The sequence below is a fragment of the Pelophylax lessonae genome, assembly GCF_965119305.1.
Source record: "Pelophylax lessonae genome assembly, chromosome: 3".
NCBI classification, from domain to species: domain Eukaryota; kingdom Metazoa; phylum Chordata; class Amphibia; order Anura; family Ranidae; genus Pelophylax; species Pelophylax lessonae.
The window spans coordinates 458,124,505-458,146,394 of NC_138770.1; the positions used below are offsets into that span (position 1 = coordinate 458,124,505).

Genomic DNA, 21,890 nt, shown 5'->3' on the forward strand with positions numbered 1-21,890 from the left:
GGACTCTGCTACATGCACTCAGTTGTTTAGTTACAAGCAGTGTCAGGAGAATTATAATTCCACAGAGGGGTGGGTGCTGTTTCCATCAATAAGCCTCAGAGAAATGTATTTTACGGTAAGTCAAAAATCCCATTTTCGCTTTCATTCATTGATGGACACAGCTCCTGATCTTCATGACCATTGGGACATCCCGAAGCAGTGTAAAACATGAGAGGTGAGAACAGCAAAAAAATTCCCAAGGCTAAACAGTAGCCAACCTGGCAACAAGAGCTCAACCAAAACAACTGGAGCCCACCTGAAAAAAAACAATACACCCTCAAAGAGGATCAAGTCCTCTTAAACTGCAGCCTGCAAAATCTTTCAGCCAAAAGAAGCATCTGCAGATGCCAATACATCCACTTTATAGAACTTGGTGAAAGTGTGCACCGACGACCAGGTGGCCGCCTTGCAAACCTGCATCACTGATGGAAAGCCCAGGAGGCACTAAGCGTCCCAAGTAGAGTGCACCTTGACAGGGAAAGGAGGAACCTGACCCCCGATGGAAAAGGCTTGAATTACCATCTGTCTGATCCATCTGGAAAGGAGACAGAAGGAGACAACCCTTTACAAGATCCATCAGTAAGACACAAATAGAGAGTCTGACTTCGTGAAAGACTCCGTAGCTGCCAGGTACACCCTATTTGTCTGGACCACATCCAAGGCATGCATGCGAGGCAATTTCTTTTGGACGTTTAGGCCTGGGACACAGGGAAGGCAACACATGGTCTTCATTCAAATGAAAATCAAAAACTACCTTTGGGAGGAACGACGGACAGGGGCCAAGAACTACCTTATGCCTGTGAATCCCCAGGTAAGGTAAGACGACAGGATAATGCCACCAGTTCCGATATCCCTGTGCGCAGAGGTGACCACTACCAAAAAGGCCACCTTCTGGGACAGCGTAAGCAGGGGAAGCTCCCGAAGATTCTCAAAAAGGTAGGCTTCCGGAGAACCGAAAACACTAAATTGAGATCCAAAAGGCGGCAACGGAACCCGCACTGGAGGAACTAAATGTCGGACACCCTGAAGAAAGGTACGCACCAGGGAGTGTGTGGCCAAATGTCATTGGAAGGAGACTGCCAAAGCTGACACATGGTTGAGTTGAGATGCCAACAGATCCACCTCAGGGGTGCCCCACCGGAGACACAGTTGATGAAACACCTCTGAGTGAAGGGACCACTCCCCCTGGTCCAACACCTGCTGACTGAGGTAATCCACCTGCCAAATTTCCAAGCCGGGAATGTGTACGGCAGAGAGGGCTGCAATGAACCATTCTGCCCACCTTAGAATGCCAGCTACCTCGAGAGCTGCCAGGACACTTCTTGTACCCCCTTGGTGATGGACATAAGCCATGGCCGTGGCATTGTCTGATTGAATGCGCACTGGACAACCCTGAAGACAATTTGTCAAATGGTCCACACACAGTCTGATCGCTTGGAGTTCTAAGACATTGAATCGGTAGTCTGGACTCTTTCAGTGTCCAGATCCCCTGAGAAGAATGCTTGCCGGGGATGCCTCCCCAGCCGGCCAGGCTGGCATCCATGGTGACCACTGTCCAATGCAAGGGGACAAAGGATTTACCCAGCCGAAGCTCTGGAAAACAAAGCCACCTCAGGGACTCCTTCGCTCCCCGACTCAGCTAAATCTGATTGTCAAGAGACTGTGGAGTCTTGTCCCATTTGGTCAGAATCTCGCTTTGCAGGGACCTCGTATGGAAGTGTGCAAACGCAACCGCCTCGAAGGTAGAAACCATCAGGCCCAGCACCCGCATGCAAGTCCGGAGGGATGACCATCTGCTGGACAGCAGGAGATGAATTGCAGCCTGCAATTTCTGGAGTTTGTCCAGAGGAAGGAGCACTCTGACTAAGGCCAGAGTCAGGCCCAGATAGTTCAGCTTTGTGGATGGAACCAGAGCAGACTTCTGAAGATTCAGAATCCAAACTCCCGCTGACTTTGCACTGTGATCTACAGGTTTTCCACCAGAGCAGAAAGACTCCGCTCGCAGAAGGAGATCATCCAAGTAGCCCAGAACCGCGATCCCCCGAGGAGCAGAGGCAAGACTGAAGGATAACGCCACAAACTGATAATTCTCCTTTCTCACAGCAAAGCGGAGAGAACGCTGGTGAATGGCACATATTGGAATTTGTAGGTAGGCATCCTTGATGTCGATAGTGTTGAGGAAATCCCCCTGACGTAGGGATGCCACCACTGTTCGAATGAACTCCATTCTGAACCTGCACAAAAGCAGTTTAGCCCCTTGAGGTGCAGGATAGGATGCACTTTGCCTTCCTTCCTGGGAACTGAACAGGCTTGAGTAAAAACCCTGAAAACGATTCAAAGTCGGAATCAAGACAATCATCCCTTGAACAGGTCTTATACCACCCCAAACAGACCCTGTAAACGGTCCAGGAACAGCTCAAGTTGGAAGGAAAGAACCTTGCCTGGGGACAAGAGCGAAACTCGATCTTGTAGCCGGACCAAATTACTTTGTGGGACAACTTGTCTTGTACCAGGGAAGTCCACGGGTCCGGAAACCAGCGAAGACGTCTCCCACCACCAATATGGGTAAGGGCGCACCTTCATACTGAAGGAGCCTTGTCCGGGGGTCTGGAGAAGCCCGCTCCCAGCCTGCCAGTCCAGGTTAGTTTGGATTCTCCAGGGGAGGCCGTGAAGGGCTTCGAGCCCCTGTCAGTTGGCCCCGAGGGACGAAAAAAAACTTCTTCTGAGACGAGAAAGAAGACCCACGTCTATGACGATGTTCCTTGCCCTTAGTAGCCTGCGGAAGAAAAAGTACTCTTCCCCCCCCTGTGAGAACTTAAATGAGGTCATCCAGGGTAGCTCCAAACAGCCGATGCACCTCACGGAAGGCTCACTCACTTTTAGTGTGCCTTTACAGCCTGCACAGCTCATGTGCTTCCTATGTAAGTGCAATACCCCTTTGTGAAAATGCTGATTCTGACCCGCTGGTAAAACAGAGGTCACAACAGGAGGTGAGCGGCCATTTCTTTCAGTGGAGGAAACGCACAAGCACTTTTTGTCCAGCATTGATTAGCACTTTATTTTTGCACTCTTTGCACCATTTGTATATTGTTGCAATTATTGGACCATTTTGGGTCATTCCTGTATGAATTTGCATAGTTGATCCACTCACTTTAAACTTTGCAGATTTTGCACTCATGGACTCATGTGACATTGCACGGTTTATTATATGAAATTCAGTGTTATATTGGGTTATGTGAAAAAAATATATATAAATAAATAAATAAATAATCAGCGCAACCCCAAACTACACTATATAAAACACAATGGCAGCTTACATAAAGGGTTTTCCACTGAACACAAACGCCAATAAAATATCATAAAATTCAGTGCCAATAACTCACTGAAAAAATGAGTGCGGAGCCTGCGCATGGACGCCACATCCTGAAGTCAACGAGAGGAGTCTGTTCAAGCTCGCACTGCTGAAGTGTCGTGTATGCGAGTGTCATTTCATGCACTACAGTGGTGATCGATAGTTTGGGCACCCCAGGTAAAAATTTGTATTAATGTGCATAAAGAAGCCAAGGAAAGATGGAAAAATCTCCAAAAGGCATCAAATTACAGATTAGACATTCTTATAATAGGTCAACAAAAGTTAGATTTTATTTCCATCATTTACACTTTCAAAATTACAGAAAACAAAAAAATGGCGTCTGCAAAATTTTGGGCACCCTGCAGAATTTATAGCATGCACTGCCCCCTTTGCAAGGCTGAGACCTGCCAGTGTCATGGATTGTTCTCAATCATCGTCTGGGAAGACCAGGTGATGTCAATCTCCAAGGTTTTAAATGCCCAGACTCATCTGACCTTGCCCCAACAATCAGCACCATGGGATCTTCTAAGCAGTTGTCTAGAAAACAAACTGAAAATAGTTGACTCTCACGAAGCTGGATAAGGCTATAAGAAGACAGCAAAGCGTTTTCGGATGTCAATATCCTCTGTTCATAATGTAATTAAGAAATGAGTCATCAGGAACAGTGGAAGTTAAAGCAAGATCTGGAAGACCAAGAGAAATATCAGACAGAACAGCTCACAGGATTGTGAGAAAAACAATTCAAAACCCATGTTTGACTGCACTATCCCTCCAGAAAGATCTGGCAGACACTGGAGTTGTGGTACACTATTCCATTATAAAGAGATACTTGTACAAATGTGGTCTTCATGGAAGAGTAATCAGAAGAAAACCTCTTCTACGTCCTCATCACAAAAATCAGCGTTTGAACTTTGCAAATGAACATATAGACAATGTTAGAAAGGGTTAGAAAGGCTGGATTCATCTCTTTTTCATGGATAGTGTAGGACCCACTGATAATGGGGTACTTTGACGCAGTAGTGGGCTTGAGCACGATATGGTCATATGGTGGGACCAAACCCCCATTTTTATTTATGGACTCTTCAGATTTGGTAGTAATTTCTTTTGCATTTGCGCGCTATTCTTTTTTAATATACATGTCTTTTGGTTCATAGCTGCAGCAGCTTTGGAAATACATGGGTATCCTCCCCCAAATTTTTTGCCTGTTTATTATGAACATATAGACAAGCCTGATGCATTTTGGAAACAAGTTCTGTGGACCGATGAGGTTAAAATTTAACTTTTTGGCCGGAATGAGCAAAGGTAGGTTTGGAGAAGAAGGGGCACAGAATTTAACGAAAAGAACCTCTGTCCAACTGTTAAGCATGGGGGCGGATCAATCATGCTTGGGGTTGTATTGCAGCCAGTGGCACAGGGAACATCTCACGAGTAGAAGGAAAGATGGATTCAATAAAATTTCAGCAAATTTTGGATGCCATCTGTGAAAAAGCTGAAGTTAAAGAGCGGATGGCTTCTACAAATGGATAATGAATCCTAAACACGCCTCGAAATCCACAGGGGATTATATCAAGAGGAGTAAACTGAAGGTTTTGCCGTGGCCTTCACAATCTCCTGACCTCAATATAATTGAAAATCTATGGATAGACCTTAAAAGAGCAGTGCGTGACAGACAGCTAAGAAATCTCAAAGAACTGGAAGACTTTTGTAAGGAAGAATGTGAAAAGATACCTCAAACAAGAATTGAAAGACTCTTGGCTGGCTACAAAAAGCGTTTACAAGCTGTGATACTTGCCAAAGGGGGCAGTACAAGATATTAACTCTGCATGATGCCCAAACTTTTGCAGACGCCATTTTTTTGTTTGCTGTTATTTTGAAAGTGTAAAATTATGAAAATAAAATTTAACTTTTGATTTTTCCATTTTTCCTTGGCTTCTTTATGCACATTAATACAAATTTTTACCTGGGGTGCCCAAACTTTCGATCCCCACTGTATGGGGACAAAAACTGTTCTGCCTGAAAAATAGCTCATGTACTTTGAGACACAAGCATTGCAGGTCTCTCAGATGTGAACAAGGGCTAATTAAAACAAATAGGTTTTTGCTTGTTGAGTTTTTTTGAGCTTTGAGCTATAAGCTACAAAAACGTTTAAGTGTGAAAAGACCTAAGAATCTTTTCTCATAATTTCTTTCTGAATTGCTTGTGGAGTTCATGTTGAAACATTTAGAATACCCGTGGAGGACCGAATATAGTGTTCTGCCTTGAACTGCCAACTTGACCATATGTTGAAACTTAAAATCTACAATTTTTGGAAATCAGGAGAAAGATTCTTATTGGTTTATTATGTGCACGATTGCTTGAGGAGGTTCATATTCATAATGAGGAGTGTTTAATAATATATATATATATATATATATATATATATATATATATATATATATATATATATATATATATATATATATATATATATATATATATATAAAATATAATATAAATTTAATAATAATAAGACTTTAAATGAACCTTCTATGAAAAAGGATAGCTTTTTTGTCATCGCCCAAGTAAAATTATATAAATATAGAAACACACACACACAATCTCAAAAAAGTGAGTACATCCCTCACATTTTTGTAAATATTTTATTATATCTTTCCATGTGACATCACTGAAGAAATTACACTTTGCTACAATGTAGAGTAGAGTAGGGAGTGTACAGCTTATATAACAGTGTAAATTTGCTGTTAAAAATGAACACAGCCATTAATGTCTAAACCGCTGGCAACAAAAGTGAGTACACCCCTGAGTTAAAATGTCCAAATTTGGCCTAAAGTGTCAATATTTTGTGTGGCCACCATTATTTTCCAGCACTGCCATAACCCTCTTGGGCATGGAGTTAACTAGAGCTTCACAGGTTGCCACTGGAGTCCTCTTCCACTCCTCCATGACGATATCACAGAGCTGGTGGATGTTACAGACCTTGCGCTTCAATTGGGAATGCCCCACAGATGCTCAATAGGGTTTAGGTCTGGAGACCTGCTTGGCCAGTCCATCACCTTTACCCTCAGCTACTTTAGCAAGGCGGTGGTCATCTTGGAGGTATGTTTGAGGTCGATATCATGTTGGAATACTGCCCTGCGGCCCAGTCGCCGAAGGGAAGGGGGGGGATCATGCTCTGCCTTAGTATGTCACAGTACATGTTGGCATTCATAATTCCCTCAATGAACTGTAGCTCCCTAGTGCCAGCAGCACTTATGCAGCCCCAGACCATGACACTCCCACCATCATACTTGACTGTAGGTAAGACACACTTGTCTTTGTACTCCTCACCCAGTTGCTGCCACACACGCTTGACAACATCTGAACCAAATAAGTTTATCTTGGTCTCATCAGACCACAGGACATGGTTCCAGTAATCCATGTCCTTAGTCTGCTTGTCTTAAGCAAACTGTTTGCTGGCTTTCTTGGGCATCATCATTAGAAGAGGCTTCCTTGACAGACAACAGCCATGCAGACCAATTTGCGGCTTATAGTCTGAGCCCTGACAGGCTGACCCCCACCCCTTCAACCTCTGCAGGAATGTCTATTTCTCAAAGACGACCTCTGGATAAGACGCTGAGCACGTGCACTCAACTTTTTTGATAGACAATGGCAAGGCCTGTTTTGAGTAGAACCTGTCCTGTTAAAAATCGCTGTATGGTCTTGGCCACAGTGCAGCAGCTCAGTTTCAGGATCTTGGCAATCTTCATATAGCCTAGAAAATATTTATGTAGAGCAACAATTCTTTTTTTCAGATCCTTTGCTATGTGGTGCCATGTTGAACTTCCAGGGACCAGTATGAGAGAGTGCAAGCGATTACACCAAATTTAACACACCTACCCCCCATTCACACCTTAGACCTTGTAACACTAACGAGTCACATGACACCAGGGAGGGAAATGGCTAATCGGGCACAATTTGGACATTTTCATTTAGGGGTGTACTCACTTTTGTTTTTCAGCGGTTTAGACATTAAAGAGGTTGTAAACCCTCTCTTAGAACTTGTACCTATAGGTAAGCCTTATTAAAAGGCTTACCTATACAGTAGGTACTCTAGATATCTCCTAAACTTGCACCATTTAGGAGATATTTACTTTTAATGCAGTCGATGACTTCATCGGCGCATGCTCTCTGAAGGAACGGCCACCCATGCCGTGGCAAGAGTACACACATACTTCGGTTACTGTTAGCAGAACAATTTAGTAAAAATCAGGAGTATTTTTGAATGTTTGCATTTGGAGACAAAAAAGGGAGCCTCTTGGCATTCCTAGGGAGACCTTGCTATACTCTAATCTCTATTGTGCGTATTAGAAAGTTTGGAGGGATGAATTGTGCGTATTAGAAATTTTGGAGGGATGAATTGTTGATGACTCCCGGGAGGTTCTGGATACCCTCGTGGGGTTCGATCAAACTCTTTATCAATCACAGGCTGGAGAGATGAATAGTAATATCTCTCCTCTATAGATCTGCTCATGTTGTCCTAGGACACTAGAGAACTTTTAGAACGAGCCATCACACATGACAGGTTTCATTCCCATCAATCACCGGGACTAGATAGTTGAGTGGAGTGGTACCAACTCTATAAAGGAGAATTTAGTACCTCACCTACATCGGGTCTTTATTCTGCTAAGGAAGGCAAGCTATCCCAATCCATGAGAGAGGCACTTCTAATACTAATATCAAAACCAGAGAAATATCCCTTGGAATGTGAATTATATCAGCCCATTTCCCTAATTAACACTAATTAAACATGTTAAAATTTTGGCAACATTTTTGGCAAGGAGACTGCAGTCTGATCAATTGTTGGTGGGATCGGATCAGACTGGGTTTATGCCGGGCCGATATGCCTAAATTAAATCTTAGAAGACTTCATACATTTACAGATAACTCATGATAATACTGCCTGTAGAGTGATAGCATCCTTAGATACAAATGCATTTGATTCAGTAGAATGGGGTTACCTCTTTCCACTTTTGGCTAAGTTTGGGTTTGGCCCGATATTCATCTCTTGGGTACAGCTTCTTTACTGTGAACCCATGGCTTGTGTTAGGGTTAATAGGCTAATTTCAGAACCGTTTTAGATACACAGGGGCACCAGGCAGGGTTGCCCCCATCTCCTTTCTCCCATTTGCATTGGCCATTGAGCTGTTAGTTGTAAAGTTAAGGGTAATGTCAAAGGCTTGAAAATAGGAGAATTTGAAGAACATGTCCCATTGTATGCAGACGATATGCTCTTGTATCTGAATGACCCAAAAAAAAAAAAATTGTTGTCTGCAGGCTTTTCGTTGATACAGGAGTTTGGAGATTCTGGATTCTGTATCAATTGAACCAAATCTTCTTTGTTCCCTTTAGATTGGAATTTTAGTGTGATGACACCCCTATCACGTCCTAAAGGTAGCCACTGTAAGATTCTGGTACCTCTGGTACCCTTATTTTCCACTTTTCTTTCAAATATGCGTCCCACCTTTCTAATTAGGTGGTACACATACACCTTTAAGACGGATGACGTCATCGCCGAGCGCCGCAGAGCGGCTATTTCAACCGCCGGCGTTCTCTCTCACATCGTTCGTTCAACCTGCCTGTGTGTCCACATGCTTACAAGCTTGTCTTACTACCGGAACCTCCAGCTATTCTCTCTTACTTGGAAACAGACCGGAACCTCGCTACTGATCCCTGTATCTCGCTACTGGATCACTCCTTCATTACTGGACCCTTCTACTACTAACCTTACTAGTGATAAGTACCCCACAGGGGAATCCTCCATAACCTTACTTACACTATCTACCTCTGCACATTAAGGACTGTTACTATCTATGCATACTAATTCTATCATCTGCACTGTTACATAGATTGCTAGCTCTTGAGCCTACTACCATCTATCCTTGCACTGGGTTAGTCTATCCTGTATTTGTCATCTGCTGTCCTTACCACCTGTTACCTTACTCGATTACTAACCTATCTGCATTCTACCTAATACCATCTAATACTCTCCTGAACATTTCTATCAAGTGCTTACCATCTCTGTCACTGTTCACACCTGTCCCTTCAGCACATCATCTTCATACTAACATATACATCCTATCACTCCAGGAACATCTTATTGAGTGTGTATATCTGTATGCTGAAGCTGACAGGCCCACAGTGATGAGTCTGGAGAGTTGGATCTGGTTATTCAACACATCTCTACATGACTACTGAGTGGAGATTCTGCAGCTGCAAATCCAGCCTACTACAAAAACGCAGGAGCGTTACAGATTGAACGAACCTAAAAAATGGATTCAGCAGAATTACCCACTCAAGTGACACAATTAACACAACAAGTAAATGCATTAATGCTTGCTCTTACTGAAGTAAAAGAAGAAAATCCGACTGATACAGCAGGTAACCCGTCTTTCACGGCTCACTGCTGCTCAACCCCCTGAACCTAAAATAAACCCTCCTCTAGTGTTTACAGGTGATCGGAAAAAATTTTGTGAATTCAAAAACGCATGTCAATTGCTTTTTTTGTTAAAACCTCGTACATACCCTACTGATCAAATTAAAGTCTATACCGTTATCTCATACTTAACGGGTGATCACGGGCCTGGGCAGACTCTCTCTTTGAGAAAAATGATCAGCTTCTGAACTCCTATTCTTTATTCCTAGCGGAACTCGCTAGTTTATATGATGACCCCAACAGGCAGAGTACTGCTGATATTCAATTGAGGGCTTTAAAACAAGGAAGAGACCTGTAGAAGACTTTGTAGCGGAGTTCAAAAGATGGACCCTTGATTTAGGGTGGAATGATACATCTCTGCGAACTCAATTCAGACTCGGGTTGTCAGAAGCGGTTAAAGACGAGCTCGTCCGAGTGGATTTACCTGGCACCTTGGATGCCTTAATACAACTCAGTATCAACATCGACAGGCGACTGCGTGAAAGAAGGGCTGAGAAAATGGGAATGCCATTGTCTAGTCCTTCTCGGATTTCGGCCGTTGACCCTACTCCCATGGAGGTAGGAACCATACGCCCACCTTTATCCACTAATGAACGAGCCAGAAGAAGATCCAGAAACCTCTGCATGTACTGCGCATCCCCGGATCATTTGATAAGCGTCTGTCCCCTTGTCCGCAAAAAAGAGGGTGAGTGTTCACATGTTTTGCTAGGAGGATTAACGACTTCCTTTTCTAACCCCTATCTCTTTGTTCATTTGACATTACAGTGGGACCAGACTAGGATTACCACCAAGGCTATGATCGACACCGGATCTTGTGGAAACTATATTGATACATGTTTTGTTACCTTAAATAAAATACCTATTATTTCAAAACCTAAACCTGTTTCTGTTAGTTTCATTAACGGTATCCCACTATCTTCTGGTCCAATCACCAACCAGACACAAGTACTCCTGGTCACTACTAACGAGTCTCATATGGAGACCACCACTTTTGATATACTATCTTCACCCCATTTTTCTATTATTTTGGGACTCCCCTGGTTACACACAAATCAACCAATCATAGATTGGAAAAAACGGACTTTGTCTTTCCCTTCTCACTATTGTGAGATTACGTGTAACCTCCCATCTTATGGAAAGATCCTGTCTGTGGTGTCAGATGAGATTGCACCACTATGCTATCAGGATCTGTCCGAAGTATTCCTTGAAAAAAATGCTCAAATGTTGCCTCCCCATAGGGATTATGATTGCACTATCGATCTACTCCCTAACAGTAAATTGCCTTTCGGTCATGTTTATCCTCTTTCACAGGATGAACTTCCTCATCTCAAGGAATACTTGGATGAGAATTTGACAAAAGGGTTCATCAGACCCTCTACTTCTTCCACAGCTGCAGGACTTTTTTTTGTCCGCAATAAGGATTCAAGTCTTAGGCCTATTATCGATCATAGGCAATTAAATAAGATTACAATAAAGGATCGCTATCCTTTACCTCTCATCCCTGAACTCATTGAACAAGTGCATGGGGCTACTTACTTCTCTAAATTAGACCTGAAAGGGGCATACAACCTAATCCGAATCCGTGACGGAGAGGAGTGGAAAACAGCATTCAGAACCAGATACGGATTATTCGAATATCTTGTGATGCCATTCGGGTTGTGTAATGCTCCCGCAGCCTTCCAAAGGTTCATAAACGACATCTTTAGAGACTTATGCCCCGTACACACGTGCAGATTATCTGAAGACTTTTGTCTGCAGACTTACCAAAACCATATAATATGAGGTCAAACCTAAACACTTTCAATTTGTATGCAATCCGGCAGGCCCTTGCACTACATAGAAAAGGTAAATCTGAAGACAAAAGTCTTCAGATAATCTGCACGTGTGTACGGGGCATTACTTGATGTCTGTGTTGTAGTATATCTGGACGATATACTTATATATTCTCGATCTCTCTCTGAACATATAAAACATGTAAGACTTGTGTTATCCAGATTACTCGCACACAATCTATACGTGAAATTAAAAAAATGCCTATTTCATAAAGAAGAAATATTATTCCTAGGATACATCATATCCAAAACCGGAATTAGGATGGATATGAGCAAGATATCCTGTATTCTGGACTGGCCTATACCAACAACTCGTAAGGCCTTACAGCGATTCCTTGGATTTTCAAACTTCTATAGGAAGTTCATCAAGAACTTTTCTGCCATTGTGAGACCTCTCACACAGCTGACAAGTATAAAGAAACCATTCAAATGGTCAGAAGAAGCAAATTGAGCTTTCTGCTTGTTAAAATCAAGCTTTACTTGTGCTCCCATCCAGACCCATCCCTCCAATATATTCTGGAGGTAGATGCGTCAAATATGGCAGTAGGAGCAGTTCTCTCCCAACGACCAACAAATACTTCACCACTCCACCCAGTTGCTTTCTTTTCAAAATCATTAAGCAGCCCAGAGGTGAATTACCCAGTGGGTGAAAAGGAGTTGCTTGCCATAAAACTGGCACTGGAGAATTGGCGATATCTACTTGAGGGTACCCGGTTACCAATACTAATATATACAGATCACAAAAACCTTCAATACCTCCAGACTAACAAAACTCTCTCCCACCGGCAGGTACGATGGTCATTATTTTTCCTAAGATTCAACTTCTTAGTGACCTACACGCCTGCAGACAAAAATAAAAAAGCGGATGCGCTATCACGATTAACCGAAGATAACTGCGCTGAAATCCCTTCTATTCCTATAATACCCTATGAACGTATTATTGGGGTTGTTCGTTCCCTGAAGGAAGAGATTTTGCACAGTATAAGATTGGATTCACCTCCACCACAACTAAGTACTGATGCAGAAGGCTTCCTCTACTACAACGACAAACTCTACATACCCCCTACTATGCGTACCAAGATCTTGGAGTTATCACATGATGTGCCCATGGCAGGACATATGGGTATGACGAAAACCCTTAATTTGCTTACTAGGCAGTTTTGGTGGCCTGATATGAAGACGTCTGTACAAAAATTTGTATCTTCATGTGACATCTGTGCAAGGTCCAAAATTGACACTACAAAACCATCTGGTCTACTCTGCAGTCTACCAATACCCCAGGTTCCATGGGAAGTTGTGTCCTTAGACTTTATAGTAGAACTACCACCTTCTAAAGGATTTAATACCATTCTAGTGTCAGTGGACCACCTGACAAAGATGGCACATTTCATCGCTATCCGTAGACTACCTTCATCTAAACAAACAGCGGAATTACTGATGAAACATGTGTTCAAGTTACACGGAATTCCAAAGACTCTTTTATCCGACCGTGGTTCACAGTTCATCTCCAAATTTTGGCAAGCTCTTTGTCAAATATTACGGATTGAGCGAAAGCTCACTTCTCCCTACCACCCTCAGACCAACGGACAGACTGAAAGAGTCAACCAGTGTATAGAACAATATCTGCGTTGCTACACATCATACCTACAGGATGATTGGGTGGACCTTCTCCCTCTGGCGGAATTTGCTTATAACAACGCAACCCACAGTACTATTAAGCAAATTCCGTTCTACTTGAACTATGGGTTTCATCCCACACTTCTTCCACCACGCATCCTACCATCAAGTAACCCAGTAGCCTCAGACTATCTTACCCAAATAAAGGACTCTCTGGGTTTACTTAATACCACTATCTCACACGCCCATAGCCAACAAAAGAAGTACTACGACCTACGTAGAAGACCTTCTCCTCAGTATGCTATTGGGGACCTCGTTTGGCTATCGACAAGAAATTTAAGATTAAAGATCCCTAGCAAAAAGCTTGGACCTTTATTTCTGGGACCCTTCCCAATTAAAAAAACTTATTGGAAAAGCTGCAGTATAGCTCACCTTACCAGCAGATCTCAAGATCCATCCCATCTTCCATGTGTCGCTACTGAAACCCCATGTTCCTAATCAAGGAATAAGGCCTACCATCTTGCCTCCACCTCCAGTACAAGTTGAAGGCGGAGAAGAATATGAGATTAAGGAGATTTTGGATTCTCGCATCCACAGAGGAAGACTCCAGTATCTCATAAGATGGAAGAACTATGGACCCCAAGACGACACCTGGTTGGATACCGCTGATGTTCACGCACCTAGGCTTATACGAAGATTTCACTCGAAATAACCAGAGAAACCAGTGCTATAGGCCTTCCGGAGCCGGCCTTAAGGGGGGGGGGGTACTGTAAGATTCTGGTACCTCTGGTACCCTTATTTTCCACTTTTCTTTCAAATATGCGTCCCACCTTTCTAATTAGGTGGTACACATACACCTTTAAGACGGATGACGTCATCGCCGAGCGCCGCAGAGCGGCTATTTCAACCGCCGGCGTTCTCTCTCACATCGTTCGTTCAACCTGCCTGTGTGTCCACATGCTTACAAGCTTGTCTTACTACCGGAAACCTCCAGCTATTCTCTCTTACTTGGAAACAGACCGGAACCTCGCTACTGATCCCTGTATCTCGCTACTGGATCACTCCTTCATTACTGGACCCTTCTACTACTAACCTTACTAGTGATAAGTACCCCACAGGGGAATCCTCCATAACCTTACTTACACTATCTACCTCTGCACATTAAGGACTGTTACTATCTATGCATACTAATTCTATCATCTGCACTGTTACATAGATTGCTAGCTCTTGAGCCTACTACCATCTATCCTTGCACTGGGTTAGTCTATCCTGTATTTGTCATCTGCTGTCCTTACCACCTGTTACCATACTCGATTACTAACCTATCTGCATTCTACCTAATACCATCTAATACTCTCCTGAACATTTCTATCAAGTGCTTACCATCTCTGTCACTGTTCACACCTGTCCCTTCAGCACATCATCTTCATACTAACATATACATCCTATCACTCCAGGAACATCTTATTGAGTGTGTATATCTGTATGCTGAAGCTGACAGGCCCACAGTGATGAGTCTGGAGAGTTGGATCTGGTTATTCAACACATCTCTACATGACTACTGAGTGGAGATTCTGCAGCTGCAAATCCAGCCTACTACAAAAACGCAGGAGCGTTACAGCCACTAGTTTTAAAGTATTTAAGGATTACTATTCAAATTCCCCTTAAACTCATTTCTAGGCAAACTTTGGCTTATTATTAGACAATTTAAAGAGGATACAAAAAATGGAAGGACCTCCCATTAACCTTACAGGGTAGGATAAATCTATTCAAAATGATTTACCAAAAAAGTTCCTTTATGTACTTTCAACAGTGCAGTAAATATCCCTAAAAAGCTTTTTAGGCATATTAATTCCCAGATTAGTTCCTTCTTATGGGGCTCTAAGGTGCCTATAGTATCACTAGATGTACTACAGCTAGAGGTTCAGTAAGTGAGGTCTGGCATTACCTGACCTTGGCATGTATTATTTTGCCTCTCAATTGATGTATATGCATTGGCGAATGTTTCCACAGCTAAATAATGCTGCAGTAGCAGTGGAGGCTGTGGTGACTTCCTCATGAAGCCCTACTAAGCCTCTTCTACAGGGGGGAGGCACCCACATCAGAGAGATTGGCTATTCTTAAGATCTCTAAACAGATTTTGGGCATATGCTTCAAACTATTTATCGGATACTAATGCCCCACTGTGGTTTAATCCATATCTAAGGGAATTGCTTAAACTAGAAGATGGATGGATATAGATAGTTACAGTTTGGAATTAAATGCCGTCACCAACTATTTGAAGCAGACAAATTGAAATCATTTGTTCAACTTGAGGGTGAATGGGGAAAACCCAATTTATTGCGCTTCAAATATAACAGGTTACAACATGCAGTGCAGGGTCAGTTCGGGGCAGACCCAATAGCTCTTACTAATACTAGCTTGAAAAGAGCTTACTGAGACCTAAACATAAAAAACTAATATCTAGCTACTATACCATGCTGACCTGGGTAGAGGGTAGGCAGAATCAGAAGACTAAGGAGAAATGGTATATCATAGTCCCAGAGCTGACAGAGGAATTATGGGAGGAAGTACTTATTTACTACATAGAGACGGTTATATCTGAAAGACCAGATGATCCAGCTATGATGATATCTGCATCAAATGTACTCCACCCCCCCTGCACCTGTTAAAAATTGGGTGACGAGATACCCCTTTGTGTCATAAGTGTTTTTTGGCTGAAGGGCAAAAATATTTGCTCACTGTGGTCCCAGATCACTCAACTGATTGCAGATACCTTTGACCTCCCAAAAATATACAGCCCTATGGTAGGACTTCTGGGAATAATTGAGGACAATTTGATTACATAGATAAAAACATGAAAACCCTTTTGAGACAATTTTTATTATTTTTTTTAGGTCTGTAAACTGATTGTTTACAGGACAGAAGGTCTTGCACTGTCCACCTCAAAAGCTTTGGTCATTTACAAGGTTACCCTATATAGGTTGACATATGAAGCTAGAAATGTCCTATAAAATTTACCAGCATTTGGGCGAGATGGGCAGAGTCAGGGGCGGGCGTACAGGGTTCGCGGGAGTCGCCATGGCGACCGGGCCCCATGCTGCAGGGGGCCCTGGAGGGTCTCCTGTATGCCTGGATAGGAGGAGAGGCAAGGGCGGCTGAGACGGATCTCCTCGATCCTCAGCAGAACTGTCACACATAGGAAAGTGAAAGCAGTGTGTGCTGTGCTCTCTGCCTCCCCCTACAGTGCAATACCCGACAGGAAGGAAGCAAAAGGTACAGCACGGACATTTTTTTTTTTAAAGGCCTTCTCTATGTATTTGCATTTATATATGCATGTGTGTATATATGTGTATGTATTATGTGTCTGTGCTTATATATGTGTGTGTATGTATATGTGCTTATATAGGAGTGTGAATATGTGTGTATGCTTATATAGATGTGTGTGTATATATGTGCTTATATATGACTATGAATATGTGTGTGTGTGTGTGTATGTGTGAATGTATATGTGCTTATATAGGACTATGAATATGTGTGTGTGTGTGTGTGTGTGTGTGTGTGTGTGTGTGTGTGTGTGTATGTGCATACATGTGTGTTTACATGCGTGTATGTATGCACATTCATTTTAATCCTGACCCCCTATATGTGTACAATCAGAAGTGTTTTTTTTCCAGCTTGTTCATAGTAATAGCAAGAAAATGCCATTCCTCTGAAAAGCGATCCATGCTCATATCGCTTTTCAGAGGCATTTGGCAGGCGGTAAAAAGGCATTATGTTGCCTCCTCACCGCCTGTTTTAACCCCCTAAATGCATCATCACTATGTTGCAACTGCGTGCAATGCACACAGTTGCAGGGTGGTTGTAGTGCAGCCCCATTGACCTGGGGGTATACTTCCACCCACAGCATGTCCACCCCCAGGGTGAACAGTTAGGGGGTGGTAAAAACACAGTCAAAGTGTGTGCTTTTTACCACCCCTCAACCTCACATGTGAACAAGCCCTTTTTTCATATCTGCGCAGCTGCGTGCTGCGTTTAGGCAGCAAAAAATAATTTCAGTGGGCTGCCCCACAGAAACACCGGAAAAAAAATTCCCTGTCTATTTTTTTCTTTCCCACTGTCTGCTGCAGGGGATCTGTCAGGATGAAGCCTTTTCTGAATGGAGAGTCAGTGATCCATACTGATCACCGACTGTTTATTCATAACTGAAACATAGTAAACTGTTACAATGCTTCAGTATGTGAATGAATGGAAAGCTGTGTCTCAAAGGTGGAACATCAGAGGTCTGTTTAGACTCCTGATATTTCACCAAAGCCCCCCAACGGGGCTCCTAAAAAATGTAAAAAAAAAAATATTTAAAAAATATTATATTGTAAAAAATTTTTTTATAAAAATAATAAAACTATTGACACCAGTGGCAGAACTACCACACAAACATTGCACTTGCGACTGGCCCTGACATTCCGCCACTGGGCTGGGAGGGAAGGGCCCCATCCGGGGGTCAGGGGGGCCCTTCATGGTTTTTTGCATCAGGGCCCTGAAGGTTCTAGTTACGCCACTGGGCAGAGTCCGTGGATAGTGGTTGACTGCCCATAAAAGAAATTAAAGGTCAAAATGTCTCTATTATACAGAGGTGTAGCATCATGGCACAGTCGAACTTAACGTACAACATGTGAGGTAGCACACTCTAAAGGGTTTGAAGGGAAGGGGGTCATGTTCCTGGTTTTCCTTTTTTTTTTTTTGTTGAAGGTTACACACATTTCTAGTTCTCCTTTATATGTTGTGATGAAAGCAAAAGAAAAATGCTGTTTGTACAAATGCCGACTTGAGAATGTATACATGGAATACTCATCTTTACTGAAATTTATTTATTTAACTATAGGTTTTCAGATCAGTGAACTGTATTCTCTTTATGTATATGGCAATAAAAAAAACACAAAAAAAAAAAAAAAACCACACACACACACACACACACACTTTAGCTTCCTGCAGAGCAACAAGTCTGATCTCTAGAAAATCAACGCAGTGCGGTAGTATGAAGCTTGCAATGTCACTTTGCACACGTGTGTGGGAGTCCTCAGTTCCTGCCCATGGCTCTGAAGGTCCGGAAAGTATGCCAGACTTTCAGAGTGCATGTGCCGGTGACGCAACTGGCTGCATCCAGGGTAAATCTGTCCTAAACCGTGCACATTTAGGAGATATTAATTTTACCCACAGGTAAGCCGCCTTATAGGCTTTCCTGTAGGTAAAAATGAACAAGCGGGGTATACTACCGCTTTAAGTTTAGGAAGTATCAAATGTAAAGAGATCAGCTCTTACTACAGCATCAATAGCGAAAATGTTATGAAAAGCACATACTTGAACTTCCCTATTTAACAGTTACAGCATGTGTATCATCTTGACTCAGGAATTGGGAGCCCGTGTTTTTCTATTAACCATTTCGCCTCTCTGGACATACTACATATGTCCAGGGAGTGAAGGCTTTACCTCTTTTGCTGTCAGCCATTTTTTCCCACACATACAAAAACCATTCCAAATTTCCATTTGGTCCAAGGGATTTGAACAGACTTGAAGGTGGTCTGCTTACATTTGCCAAACCATAGGTAGGATGCATTCATGTTTAGCATCTGAAATGTAACCCTTTCAAAACAGAAATACATAGAATTTCATCATCACTACAAATAAAAAAAAGAAACTTACGACTTGATATGCAATATGCCAATCTGCAGTTGATTTTCCGGTACAGCTGTTTGTTAAAAGGCCATAGAAGGAGAGTAAAAAGTTGAATACAATTAATGATAAGTCCAGTTCCAATAAACACATAGCTGATGAAAAGATGACAAAGGAACTGAGATTTTAGAAAGCCAGCGATGTTCATTTTTCACCAGGAGCTGATGACCGATATTTATCAAGACCATTCATACAGTTAGGAGAAGACAACCTATGGAAAATATAAAGAGATGGAATGACCACAAGTTTTTATGATGTCAAAGTGTAACAAATAGAATTGGTTAAACAGTTAAAGTAGAACTATAGGCAAAACTTTATAAGTGGGGAAAAACCCCTGTTTACCCCTTTAACCCCTGTCAAATTTTTTTCACCATCTGTGTCTCATTGCGGAGATTTCCCTTCACTTTTTCAGGAAGTGAAAGGAAATCCATGCAAATTAAGGGAATCCCATGGGGACCCTCTGGTCATCAGGACTAGTGTCTCCATTGGAATAGGTCTCCTAACTTTTCTGGGGACAACCCAAAATTTGGGCTTTTCTTTTGCTTTCAATGACAATGGTAAACAGGACAAATAGAGGGTGAATCTCTCTAAACAGGGACACAGACCGCAATAAAACCTGACAGGGGCTCTAATACATCTCCACTGTTGAAAACCTAAAAAAAAAAAAAAAAAAAAAAAAAGAAAAGAAAAATTGCTGTTAGTTACACTTTACCATTCAGGGTAAACTACATCGATGAGATTCTCCCACACAAGCAGTTGGACTGAAGTAACGTACAATAGATTGTACATCGAATTGTACAGCCATCCTTACCAGTTTCTAAGGCTACGTTCGCATCTTGGCGTTGCCATTACAGGCGTTTTTTCAGGTGTTTTTATGGGCGTTTTTGCAGGCGTTTTTTGTGCAGGCGTTTTTTGATTGACTAGAGACCAATCTAATCTGCCCAAAAAGAAGCTCATGTACTTTTTTGAGCGTTGGGCGTTTTGCTCACGGCATCAAAACGCTCAAATGTGAACAGGGGTCATTGAAATGAATAGGATTTGTCTTGTTGGGCGTTTTGAGAGCTGATCCTAGAGCAGAAAAACGCCCTTAAAACGCCTACATGTGAACGTAGCCTAAAAGTAACTGGAAAATTGCTGTTATAGTCCATGTTTTTTATTGAACAATCACAAGTTGGGGCAACCTTTATTTGCTAGTGACAAATATAGATGGTAAGAAGATTTATACGATGGATTGTGGCAAACCAGAATCACACATACAAATTTCCCATCATACAATCTTCTGTGTAGTTTGACCAGTCCATGTGAAACTGATATTTTGGATGCAGCTTTTTTGTATTGCTCACCGGATCCCTGTATCCCTTTCAACTGTAAACGTTAGCTCCTTTTATTGGTCAAATACTCTTTCTAGGCCAGATCTTCTTCACCATTGAATCACACTCTTCCAAAATAATTCTTCGTATTAAATATTAAAAAAATATAAAAAAAAATCAACCAGGGAAATGAGAGGCCACCACCCTCACCCCCACCCCATAGCCAAAACAGAATCCTGGTCTTCACCTGTTGACATTCTCCATGGAGGAATTCTCCTTAACCCCAGCAACACTGAACTACCGCTTCTTTTCTTCTATTACAAGTAAACTGGAGACCAGGAAGAATCCTACTTTAGCTACAGGATCAAAGCTTTGCAGAACATTCCATCTGCCACACTGTGCACGCAGCAGCAGAAAAAAGGACAACTGTACTTGGTGTATTTATTGCCAATTTGTTCTGTAGTATGAAGTTCACTTTTAGTACTCTTTTCCCAATGAAAATACTCAGCTGTACAGTACAAATGGATCCATTGTCTTGTCCAAGGGAATTATAACAAGCCTCACTGCACAAGATTTTTATAGCCTGAAATAATGTGAATTTATGGTTGAACAAGCCTGATCTGTAATAGCATTGTGTCCTCGTGTTTCTGATATATTCTGGACTAGAAAGTAGCTTACATATAAAGATAAATTGAGCCATTTGACCTCTAATATCTGATGGCAAAACATTACAGCACCATTTTTAGAAAAGCAAGCTGTTTTTTTCCTTTTCACATAGAATCAAGTAATTTAATTTCTGCAAAATAATAAAAGCATAAAAAATACAAGTAAATGCCAGTTTCTTTGTCGCTCATTGACAGACGTAGTCCTCGTTGATTAATAGCAACTCGGGTTATACTGCCCTCTACAGGAGTAGGACTAGACAGGAAAGAAAACATTCTGGCCACACCTTAGAGGCAGTCCCAGAGGGTATATCCTCTCTCTCTCTGCTACAGCAAATCAGTTTTTTTCTGTCTAGTTAGGAGTAAGGACCTAGATGCCTTGCTAGGATCTTCGGTCCTGGCAGGAATTTTTCTTAGAAAGATTTTTTTTAGACAGCTTTTTTCTCCAGTGTTCCTGTGAGATCTTCAAGCAAGCAAGCTGTAACTGGGCGACGGGCTGGATGTTGAGATCCAGTGGTCACCCCAGTTCAGCCTACGAGCGCGTGCAGGCCATAGCTCCGCGCTGGGTCGGCCGCGACATAGTCCCACTGGACGGGGACTGACCCTGCGAGTTAAACGTCTCGCCTGAACGCCAATGACCAACAGAGTCACGGCGTCCATATTGGTCGACAGCCCCCCCCACCCCGGTGGAGAGGGGTTCTGTCAGGAGTGGGCGCCCGCCTGGTTCCGGTATGGTGAGTAGTATGTTCCCCCTCCCCCCCTGTCGGGTTTGTGGTGGACGCGGGCCCCTCTCTGGAATGGTAGGATGGGTCTCCCCTCTATCCTATAACAGGTCACAGATCCCCCAATTTGAGTGTGATTTTTTGTGAACAAAAA

The 21,890-nt window shown here is 42.5% G+C and overlaps 1 protein-coding gene across 1 annotated transcript in view; it reads right to left on the reverse strand.

Moving 5' to 3' along the window:
* AGPAT4 (1-acylglycerol-3-phosphate O-acyltransferase 4) overlaps positions 1–21,890 on the reverse strand; it is a 152,788-nt gene that overhangs the window by 77,755 nt on the left and 53,143 nt on the right. The window contains exon 3 of the mRNA XM_082249109.1: positions 19,013–19,253. Coding sequence (XP_082105235.1) covers positions 19,013–19,190 — 178 coding nt within the window. The 5' untranslated portion in view covers positions 19,191–19,253. The remainder of the gene's footprint in view (positions 1–19,012; positions 19,254–21,890) is intronic.